Source organism: Hyperolius riggenbachi, chromosome 2 (genome assembly GCF_040937935.1).
Source record: "Hyperolius riggenbachi isolate aHypRig1 chromosome 2, aHypRig1.pri, whole genome shotgun sequence".
In the NCBI taxonomy this organism is placed as follows: Eukaryota; Metazoa; Chordata; class Amphibia; order Anura; family Hyperoliidae; genus Hyperolius; species Hyperolius riggenbachi.
The window spans coordinates 496,626,712-496,638,737 of record NC_090647.1 but is presented as its reverse complement, the minus strand read 5'-3'; the positions used below and the strand labels follow the sequence as shown (position 1 = coordinate 496,638,737).

The 12,026-nt window shown below is 42.2% G+C and overlaps 1 protein-coding gene across 3 annotated transcripts in view; it reads left to right on the top strand.

Annotated features, from left to right (window-relative positions):
* ITSN1 (intersectin 1) overlaps positions 1-12,026 on the top strand; it is a 207,028-nt gene that overhangs the window by 144,793 nt on the left and 50,209 nt on the right. For all 3 annotated transcript variants that reach the window (XM_068270440.1, XM_068270439.1, XM_068270438.1), the window contains 3 exons: positions 29-150; positions 1,299-1,416; positions 4,341-4,532. In XM_068270440.1, the coding sequence (XP_068126541.1) occupies positions 29-150; positions 1,299-1,416; positions 4,341-4,532 (432 nt within the window). The remainder of the gene's footprint in view (positions 1-28; positions 151-1,298; positions 1,417-4,340; positions 4,533-12,026) is intronic.

The window sequence follows — 12,026 nt, the reverse complement described above, 5'->3', positions numbered from 1 at the left end:
TCAATTATTATTTATGTTTACCCTTCAGAAATTGCCCAGGTCATTGCCCCTTATACCGCTACCGGCCCTGAGCAGCTGACCCTAGCTCCTGGCCAACTGATCCTGATCAGGAAGAAGAATCCAGGCGGCTGGTGGGAAGGGGAGTTACAGGTACGCATATCATCATCATTTATTAGCATCCTGTTTCCATAAGTAGAATATTATTGCTTCTGCCCACATTCCAAGATCTTTTTTACATCTGCATGACTGTTATTTTAAAAAACTTGTGTAAATGAAATAAAAAGTAGCTCTGGCCTATCTTGCTCTTGTGTAACATTTATTGTTACATCCGTAAACAAACTCAGTGGCTGTTCAGTACTATGTCCAATGGATGCATGCGTACAACCATGAAGTCGATTAGACGGCCAGTACAAACAACCTGCAGGAACATTGATCAGTGAATAAGAGTGAAGCTGGGATTACATGAGCCGTGTTTAGTACTGACAGGATATGTCAAAGCTGGAATAGCATGCATCTAATTGGGGCACCTGGTAAATTGGCTGATAATACCCATGGTAGAACATCTGTAACTTTATCAATATTTTACTATCACTGATTCTCAATTGTAGAATATTGGTATTATGCCGATATTCTACAGTACTATCTCCCTGTGTCGCCTAATTCTAATGCTAACCCCCCTCTTATATATGCCTAACCCACCTAACTACATAAACCGCGAAATCCCAGCACTTTAAGTACCCCCCACCCCGAGTGCCTTAAGCCCAAGCATGTTAACCTGTCACCTAAATTGCCCCTCCACATGCTATAGGCAAACTCTGGCATCCAATTTACACACTGAGGGAGGGGACCTCAACGCTGGTGAAATGGTCCAACACAGAATGTTGTTGCATGCAGTCCATTTTAGGAAGCGAATATCCTCCAATTTTGCAACTTAGTTGTTTTTATTGCTACCAGAATTCCTGCTTGCTGTAAGTATTTTAAGTGCAGAGGGTTAATAATTGGATGTAAATTGACCACTCCCCTCAGCACCTGCTTTCCCCATTTAAAATCCAATGTCTGGTCACTGGGAAAGAAGAAAAAGGTTTACAGGGCCCTCTGATTTTTCATTGTCTCGTTTCTGAAGCACATCTGTTGCTCTTTGATTAACTTTTTTGCCGAGGCTAATGTGACCATCTCGAATTTGAAGAAACTTTGCATGGGTATTGGAATTGGCCTGTTTTACTTTCCATAGCCAGGATATAGTTAATTTTATTGCACAGAGATGACTCTATTTTTGTGTATTATTATCTGGTTTGCAGGCCCGTGGGAAGAAGAGACAGATTGGATGGTTTCCTGCCAACTATGTTAAACTTTTGAGCCCTGGTACAAATAAAAGTACCCCAACAGATCCTCCAAAGCCAGCAGCATTACCAGCCAGTAAGTCATTTCCTGAGATCCCCTGTCCAAAGCAGATGTATTTATTTTTTATTTTTTCACAGCTGACAATCACAAGTTCATTTTAATACTATAAAAGGGCATCGAAACTGTCAGAGGATAGCTGGACTGCAGGAAAACCAAACTGATAAGTTTATAATTAGGGATGGCCAATGAGACACACCACCCGTCTCCACGATGTGGCTGGTTCGGTGGCTGCAGCCACATGGTACAGAGGAGTGGTGAAAGTGCATGTTCTACAGGGAGATAATCTATCAAAATACACAGAGAGCCCCTGACTTACAAATGTCCGACATACGAAGGACTCGCCAATAAGTAAGAACAGTATACAGCTCATTCTAGTGTCATCACCTACTGCTTGGCAGGTGTGGTTACGTGTCATGTGGGAGGAAATGCTGGGCGTGAGCTGTGAGTGAAGAGGAAGGTCACACAGTGGGGAGGTGAGTAGCTTACATCTGCCATATACTCGGGGAGCACAGGAGGCAGGGGACATTGAGCTGGCACAAAGTTACACCTGTGGGGGGAGGCAGCCATGAAGGGGATACAAAGTAGGCACAAGGAAGCGCAAAAGGGAACACAAGAAGGAACAAAGGTAGATAGGAGGGGGGTGGGCAGCAGTGGCAAAGAGAGGGACAGAGGTGGAACAGCGTTCCAACTTGATAATGGTTCAGGTTAAAGGGAACCTAAACTGAGAAGGCTATGGATTTGTCCTTTTGAAATAATACCAGTTGCCTGACTCTCCTGCTGATCCTGTGTCTCTAATACTTTCAGCCACAACCCTTCAACAAGCATGCAGATCAGGTGCTCTGACTGAAGTCAGACTGGATTAGCTGCATGCTTGTTTCAGGTGTGTGATTCAGCCACTACTGCATCCAATGAGATCAGCAAGTCAACCAGGCAACTGGTATTGTGAATAAGGAAATATCCATATCCCTCTCAATTTAGGTTCCACAGTCCCTATCTTGTTAATTAACCGGGGACTACCTGTATCTGTTTTCCTTGAGGAAGAGACAGTCTCAAAACGTAGGCTTGATATTTTGTGAAGAATAAATGCTTATTTGCAAATACCTTATTGGATGTGTCAGCTTGAATATTTGAAGCTTACCTCAACTTGTTTACAAGTTGTACTGTTTATCTTCCTCACATTGGAAGGCATGGTAATTAAATTTTAAGGCGGTCCCCTACAAACAGGTTAGGTTACCGTTTTAGGAGATTTTTTGTAAGTTGAGTCAGGTGTTATAAATAATCAAACGTGAATACATTGCAGGCAACTCTGGATTTAGATATAGCACAAACAGTGTTTTTTGGTTGTTATCAATATACTTTTAATGCGTTTTTTAAACTACTTACAACAGTGGTGTTCTGTTGCGGGACCCTGCTCAGTAGTACTGCGCAGGCACAGAACGCTACTGTGCGAGCGCTATCATACAAAGATACTGTGACAGTCAGCGGAAATGGCGAGGGAGCCCACGGCCTGAAGGGGGCTGGAGGAAGCCCCAGGTAGGTATAAATGCTTTCATTTTATTCATCTCAGGTACACTTTTAAGACAACTTTGTATGTTTCAAACATTTTAAGTTAAAGCGGATCCGAGATGAAAAACTAACTATAACAAGTAACTTGTCTATATATCCGATCTAAAGTTTAGATAGTTTACACAGCAAACCTAGCTGCAAACAGCTTCAACAGTATATGATTATTTATTCATGTGATACAATGAGGGCAGCCATGTTCTGTTTGTCACATTACACACAGGCAAGCTGCTGTGCATCTCCAGCCTTCAGCCTGTGACAAATTCAGTCCCCTCTCCTCCCCTCTGCCTCTGAAATCTCTGGCTAGTAACCTCCTCCTCCTGCCCAGACTGAGCTCCCATAAGCCCTTGCTACATGGGACTGAGTGCCAAGGCTCTCTGAAAAAGCTGTGGGCGAGTTCATAGGGAATTACAGTATTACAATATAGTTTATGGGGACTGTCTGAAGGTGAAGGGGACTGTTTGTAATCGATTTCCTCAGCCGTTGAAAAATGTAAGGTTGCAGGGTCGAAGTTGTTTGTTTGTTTTGTTTGTTTTTTTTAAAGGTAAAAATTCAGTTTTACAAGTAAACATTACTGGTCATGATCTGTGCACTCATATACAATTAAATAAATAAACTAACATCAGTTCCACTTTAAATTTGGTGGTGGTTCCCAGGAAGAGCAAGAAATTTTGAATCAGGATGATACCATTTATTGGCTAACTTAGAGGTAAATAAAAAGTAAGCTCTCGGCTAATAAGTCTTCTTCAGATGTAGTTCCTGCATTATGCATAATGCAGGAACTAAGTCTGAAGAAGGCTTATTAGCTTAGAACTTACTTTTTATTTACCTCTGTTAGCCAATACATGGTGTCATCCTGATTCAAAACTTCTTGCTTTTACTGATGGCTAATGCTGTACAGCACTCTATTGTTCTTAGGAAAGAAAGAGTATTCTTAGCCTATGAGGGTGGACTATAAATGTCCTTTATTTATGCAGTGTGTGGATTGGGAAAATCTCAGGGGTAAGGTAGTCAGAGTGTTTCTCAGAACTACAGCTGTTACATCTGCTTGAAGTCACTGGAGCCAGCTCCTAATTTTTCCCTGCTGGTTTCCGATTGACAGTAATGTAGCCATATCATCCTTAGGAGGGAAGAGAGTAAGTAAATGCAAAAGTGTACCTGTGGTTGGAATCCCCATCAGTTTTGCTGTGGGGCCATAGGAATCTGAAGTTATTACTGTGAATTGGTTGCTAAACTCTCTCAGGTGCTGCAGTAAAACGCATCCTGCGTTCTTTTTTTGCCTGAGCAGAAATAGACCTGTCTGTAATGTAGGCTGTGAGCCATCACCCTTCCATAAAACACACCTGAGTGATTGTAGTGTCTGCTTCTCATTGCAGCATGCCAGGTTATTGGGATGTATGATTACATTGCACAGAACGATGACGAACTGGCCTTCTCCAAAGGTCAGGTGATCAACGTGCTGAACAAAGAGGACCCCGATTGGTGGAAAGGCGAACTAAACGGCCAAGTGGGTCTCTTTCCCTCCAACTATGTCAAGCTGACCACAGACATGGACCCGAGCCAACAATGTAAGTACACAGAGGGCAGGCTTTTCACCTATGAATGCAGTCTTTATTTTTGTTTGAACGACATGCAGCATTGCTGTGATTCTGCGGCTCTTTGCAGAAATCAGAACGTTGTCCTCTGCTGCCTCACTCCCGTCTCTTTGGCGACCTTCCACCAGTGATAAGGACTCTCCCTACATTAGCTATTATGATGTCACCATTCTCCACCTGTCCAATCACTAGCTTTTGGCCTCGTCATGTGATCACGCATTGACTGGGAGTACTGAATGGCTTTAACAACTGAATGTAGTAGGATTATTTTACAGACTTTTAAAAGCCCTAGTTCAGCCTCCTTTGTTTATGCTTCATTCCAAATAATAAAAATGATTTGATGCATGTCCTTTTTTTGTTTTTTCTTATAAATTGCTGAGTTTACAAAAAAATATTTTTAGATCATGTTGCAGTTCGGCAGTCATTACCTCTCCTGCTTGGAACCCAGCCTCCCTGCTTACAGCCTTGGTGTGTGCACATAGTTCAGTAGGAGATAGGAACTGACGAATCGCACTGAAGCAAAGGGGGGTGTTGGGTGGGATATGTATTAATATGCTGCCTGGTCAGTTGGGTGTGGAGCAAACTGAATGACGACTCGCCCTGTTGCCGCTGAATCGCCAGGCGGTGTTAAATACTATTTTCCCTCTACTCAAAGGGAGAAGTAATTCGGGTTCTGACGATTGCCAGAATTCCGAATTACCCTTATGCGGGGCACGGACTATGGCCTTGAAGCTTTAGCCGCTCCAGCATCTGACCCTACGCACATCCTTGTGTACACCCAGATAACCTGCTTCGGTTGGAAGGACAGAGGAAATAAATACATTAGAGAGCCTGAGCTAGTGCTTTCAAACCCAGGTCTACCAAGTCTGTTTGTATTTACATGGACTGCTTAATCCTTCCATTGGCATAGTGTGTGTTTTTATGTTCGGTTGTATGTAGAACCTCCCTGTGTTTTTTGAGTTTCAGTGTGAGGCAGAATCTGGTTCATTCAGCTGGTAACAAAAATAAATGCAAAACATTTAAATTGTATAATTCTTTTGGTATCGGCCGTGTTTGTTCACACGGTTAAAAGTAATCTGCTACTGTTCACTCTTCAGGAGAGCTGATCTTTCTCTTCCACTGCTTCATGTGCATACAAATACTACTGCCCTTGTTAACGTTTTGAATGCAGAAAGATAACAAAATTGTACACAGGCAGGTTCTAACTAGGTGAGTTCTACTATATGTAGCCATGTTTATCTCAACATGTTGTGTCACTTCGGGTACTTTTTAAAATAAAGCTGTCATGAGAGGCTGCCATTTTGACCCCCTTATGAACGGTAATGGCGGTTGCATGACTTGCACTCTTAAATATACTTTTGAGTGGGGTTACTCTTTATTTAGGCCATATAGAAATGTTCTCTACTTAGAGGCATTATTAAAATAAATCATGTTATGTGAACTCCATGATGCATCAAATACATGTATTCCCCAAATTATATTCGTCATTGCAGTTCAATTTCAAATACCTTTCCTCTCGCCTATAATCTGCTTTGAAAGATATCTTAAAACAGTTTTTTTATGCAACTGAACACTTCTTTTTTTAGTTTATAGCACTTTCAGAAAAAAAGAAATCCTACAGCTGTTGCTGTTAACGAAGGTGAAACGCACAACTAAGCTACATACACATTCTTGATTAAACTTGGCTGATAAAGACTGACTCAGGCAGGAATCTAGCGTGTGTACAGCAACCCCCTCTGTGCACCAGCCAGCATTCCACTTGGTAGGTCAGCTTGGCCAGGCTCTTTATTTTGCTGCTTGAAAAAGTTGATTTTTAGGCATGCAAGTGACAGCTTGGGTCTTGTCGGGAATATAGTAAACCTCACTGATGAGTGCCATGCTAAATTACAGCCATGAAAGTTTTCCTGGCAGAATACAACGTCTGAGGGCAGGGGAGAGATACAAAAGGTTAATAGTTCCTGTATTTTACCTCTGGGACATTTAATAGGCTGCCATTGAGCAAATACAATAAAAATTAAATCTACTTTGTAAATTTTTAAATGTAAAATAAAACCACAATGGGATTTCTATAAAAATCGCTTCGGTTCATTTTAAGATACCCGTTCACAAGACTTAATTTAAAGCGGACCTGTACTCAGAACTTCCTCTCTGCTCTAAAAAAAAATATGCGACAGCATAATCCGCTTTAAAGAAAAACATTTCTTTGTTACAGCTGATACAAATCCTAAAATAAATCTGCATTGTTTATACTTCCTGCTTTCAAGGAAGCAGACATTGTTTACATCCTGTGCTTTCAAATGAGCTTGTCTGCCTTATCTGCTGTGGCAGTCAGCCGATACAGCAAAGGGAATTAAATGACAACTTGTTATTAGACACAAATGAGGGGAAATTAGACTGTCTAAACCAGGCTTTCTCAACCAGGGTTCCCTGGAACCCCAGGGTTCCTTGAGGACTCTGCAGGGGTTCCTTGGCATTTTCCCCCATCGTGGGGGAAGTATAATAGAGCACACTATAATAGGTGGTAGTGTAATAAGAAGCACTAAATTGAGGGCTCAGGGGACAGTATAATGAGTGGAAGTGTAATGGGAGTAGTGAAATAAACAGCTACACATACTTTTAAAGACCATTCTTCCTGCAAAATAAATGCAGGGGTTCCTCGAGATCAAAAAATTGTTTGCAGGGGTTCCTCGAGATCCAAAAGTTATTTTCAGGGTTCCTCCAGGGTAAAAAGGTTGAGAAAGGCTGGTCTAAACTCTCTAAATACATACAGGGAGCATTTCTCTGTTTTCCTTCTGTCCTGTGCAATAGTTCAGGTCCACTTTAAATTTATAGTCAACGGTTCCCTTCTACTCCGCTAGTAATGATACACAATTATAAAGCCTGAGAAAGTTAGCCTGTCAAAAAACAAGTGCCTTTTAAATGATTAAAAATCTTGACTTCACTTTTCCTGGAGCCTTAGCATGTGACTATGTCATCAGGAGCTGTGCTAGCACTGCTGTTCCTTACCCCCTCCCTTTCCCCAACTTCCACCCTAAAGTTTCAGTAAATCAGGGTAAAGGGAGAGATGCTTCTGTTTTTAAAAAAAAAAAGTAAACACAAGAGAAAAGTTATCTGCATGACTGATTCGGACAGCTGCAATACAGTCATTTCTCCTACATACTCAGCTTCCTCACCCTGAAGCTGCTACCCAGTAGCTGACATACAGTATAAATGAACAGCTAACTGTGATCTGTGGGCAATTGTATTTACACAACTGATTACTTTGGACTATTGACAACTTCGAAAAAAAATTTTAAAAAAAATTTATGGTTTCTCTCTTGCCATACCTCTATTGTTTACTTGATTGCACGGCTCTGTTCTCTGAGGTTGATGCGGAGGATCTATGAAGCTTGGGGTGATGAAGAGTAAAGATGGCCAAACACTGCTTGATTTTTGACGTCCATTCCCGGCAGAATTCATCACTGTGGTAGAATCTGCTGTTAATCATTGCCCCAACACTCCCAATCAATTTGAACCTCCGTGTGTCATGGCCCGTGTCTGGAAGCAATAGATCCTGCTCCTATCAGTGAGGAGGTCTATCTTTTGGGCATGTTGGGCAGCCATCTACCAGTGTATGGCCACCTTAAAGTTGTTTAGATACTCAAGATTAACAGAAAAATGCATCCCTCTGGCTCAAAGACTACAGCAGCACACATTGATATTGGGTAATAGGAGAAGAGTTACTCCTACAGAGGTTTTGTACATCAGAAATTCAGGTTATAGTGAAAACAGTTTCTAATATGGTGTGTTATTGGATTTCTGTTTGACCACTTGGAAAGCAATACTGGGCTTTTATTTTGGCTTAAGATGGACTTTAAAGTGATCCCAAGGTGAGAGTGATATGGAGGCTGCCATATTTATTTCCTTTTAAATCAATGCTGTCCAACTTCATGGTCGGGAGGGGGGGGGGGGGTGTCTAGCACCAGTTTTTCGGCTGGAGATGGCAGAGGATCAGTGTCCTGGGTTTGGGAGGAGGAGCAAAGCGCAAAGAGGTGAGCCTGCCCGGGGGCCTGACGCAAAAAATAGCCTGGGAAAGCGAGTGCGGCCCGGGGGCCACATCCGGGCTGCCAGTTGGACAGCCCTGTTTTAAACAATACCAGTTTCCTGGCAGTCCTCTTGATCTTCTGTCATCATTAGACTGTGTTATGTTGGACTCAGGGTTGGACTAAGACTCTGAGTCCAACCCTAAAGGTGGCCACTAACAATCACATTTCTAGCGGAAAATCGTTCAAACGATCAGATAATTCTGAGCAGAAGAAAAATCGTTCACTACACCATAAACGAACCAATCTTTGTTTCCCATCTAGCACAACCAACGAGAAAATCCAAATTTTTGTTTGATGAAAATCCAATCGGACGACTATTTTCATAATCCTTTTTAATCGATTGTGCCCGTCAACCCATTTTAGTCCAACACAACCCTGAAACAAGCATGCAGCTAATCCATCCATATACCTCCCAACATTTTGAGATAAGAAAGAGGGACACTTTAAGACACGCCCCTGACACACCTCTGACCACGCATACCACATAGAATTCAGGAGCAACAGATCTAGTTGTATCATTCAGACCATCCTGGTTCTTTCTATCATCAGTAGTTTTCCTTCATTTTAAGATTTGAAAATGAGAAATAGATTTATGTAATTGATGGGAATAAAGTTTGGAGTCAATGAAACAGATTTTTTTTAAGTAGAAAAATACACATATTTACACAGAGCTGCACATCAGTCCTCAAAGAGGGACAAACAAGGAAGGAAGAGGGACTGTGAGAGATTTGGTTCCTCCAAAAGAGAGACAGTTAGGAGCTATGCATCCAGACTGGAGTCAGAGCACCTGATCTGCATGCTTGTCCGGGCTCTATGGCTTAAAGTATTAGATACACAGGATCGGTGGGAAAGCCAGGCAATTTGCATTGTTTAAAAGGAAATAAATGTCAGCCTCCATATCACTTTTACCTTGGGTTCCCTGTAAAGAGACTGAAGCGAATAAAATTTGCCATTTTTAGCTTGTCTTTCGCTTCAGAAGTCTCAGCAGAGGAAACCCGCCACAAAACGAGGGGTTTAGACCCCTGAAATCACTGGGCAAACATCCACGACCATAGCCCGCACCTTTCTGTAGCTTGTGCTCTCCTCTTTCATTTGATGCCTGAATCGCCATTTACACCAAATAGTTTTCGTTTAATTTAAAAATCATGGCTGCCATCTTGGCTAGGTTATAACTTCCTGGTCACCCCTTTCTTTTCCCATTAGAGAAGTGCATCACTGAATAAAGCAGGATGAGGAAGTGACACGCATGGCCATTGCAAGAGGCTCCTCCAGAGGGGTCATAGCACGACTTTGTTGGAAGTCGTCTGGCTTAAAGGCATGCCCGTGGGAGATGCTCGGAGTCCCTTTAAGTACACCTAAACTCAGAGTAATATGGAGGCTGCCATATTCATTTCCTTTTAAATACTACCAGTTGCCTACCTAGCTTGCTGATCTCTTTGGCTGCAGTAGTGTTTGAATTACACACCTGTAACAAACATGGTGCTAATCCAGCCAGACTTCAGTCAGAAACAACCGATCTTCATACTTGTTCAGGGTCTGTGGCTGTGTATCAAAGACAGAGGCTCAGCAGAACAGCCAGGTGACCTGCATTGTTTAAAATGAGATAAATATGGCAACCTCCATATCCCTTTCAGTTTAGGTGTGCTTTAATGCCATCTCTCAGGAAAAAAATACAACCATCTGAAATGGGGAGGGGTGTGGCCTCTTTGCAATCTTTGATTGGCTGACTTCAGTTATGATTATTCTTGCTATTGAACAGTAGTAATTATAGCCCGCACTAAGGTATAAATCATAATACATATGCTTTTATCCTCAACGGAGATTAATGATAGGAAAACTTCATGGTGATTTCATCAAATATGCTAAATAAAGGTAATGCAACCATTATTTTGGGCACTCAAACACCCTTTATCAAGCCATATCCAAAGATTGCTACCATTACAGAACGTTCCCCCCACATACAGCATACCGTATTTCCTCCTAGCTTAAAGTGAACCTTAAGTGTCCCAAAAAAATTGAGTTTTACTCACCTGGGGCTTACCTCAGCCCCCTGCAGCTGATCGGTGCCCACGACGAGTCGCTCTGATGTTCCGGGTCCCGCTGGCGGCCACTTCCGGTTTCGCCGTCAGGACCCGTCAGGCTGGGGAACGCGGCTGATACTACGCGTTCCCAGCCAAAATAGCACCCCTATGCGGCCATATGTCCGCATAGGCACCCGTATGCGGACATATGGCCGCATAGGGGTGCTATTTTGGCTGGGAACGCGTAGTATCAGCCGCGTTCCCCAGCCTGACGGGTCCTGACGGCGAAACCGGAAGTGGCCGCCAGCGGGACCCGGAGCATCAGAGCGACTCGTCGTGGGCACCGATCAGCTGCAGGGGGCTGAGGTAAGCCCCAGGTGAGTAAAACTCAATTTTTTTGGGACACTTAAGGTCCAGTCACCAAAGATATAGAAAACTATTGGAAATAATGGCCCTTATCTTTCTTTGAACTTTTGTTTGATGACATGACGTGATCACATGATTCAGACCAGCTAATCAGAGACTTACAAAGCGATCACATGCCTCTCTTTAATTACTTGTTTAGAGGAAATTACTGTACATTTTCTGCTTGGGGGGGCCAGTGACAATATCAACAATCTCTCTTAAAGGTGCCCATTAATGGTACAATTTTTTTTCATCAGATGCGATCTTTTGATGCCCCTTTTAACGATGATTTGTACAGAAAACTGTTGTGTGGCGAACATCAATGTAAAACAATTCTATGGTCAATTTGATCAGAAAGTTTAAGCGATTCGGAAGTTGGATTTTATGATCGTACCTCCAGGGAGAAAATGCCCTAATCAACCCATTCATGAGAACACTTGATAATTACCTTACCTTTACTTACAATCATAAAAAATGCGTCAGAAGACCCCAAATGATGAAAAAATGTATCATTAATTGGCACCTTTAGAAACATACAGAAAATACACTCCATAGAGGTAAGACAATATACCCCATTTACAACTGTAACCTAGGTTTCACATAGACAAGAATGGAAAATGTACAGAACGGCGATGTAGACAGTATATAACTATGCTCCAAACCTTTCCTACTCAAAGTAAAAAGCAAAAAGAATTTACAGGTATTTGTTACGGTAAATCATTTCCTGGTGGTCCTCAGATTCATACGTTGCACATCACCCCCTATGTGTAGCATGTTTTTGTTTCCTTTTAATTTTCCTTTGCATCATGTAGTGTCATTGTTGTAGTGCACAGTGGGTTTTGTTTTTTGTTTATTCCCTTTTTTCTTTTTGGTTTTGCTTATGTGTTGTTTTCCTCCTTTTTCTAGGAATCATATGTTGTCCATCCCCCTACTCAGGCTTGAAAGTCCTCAAAGAG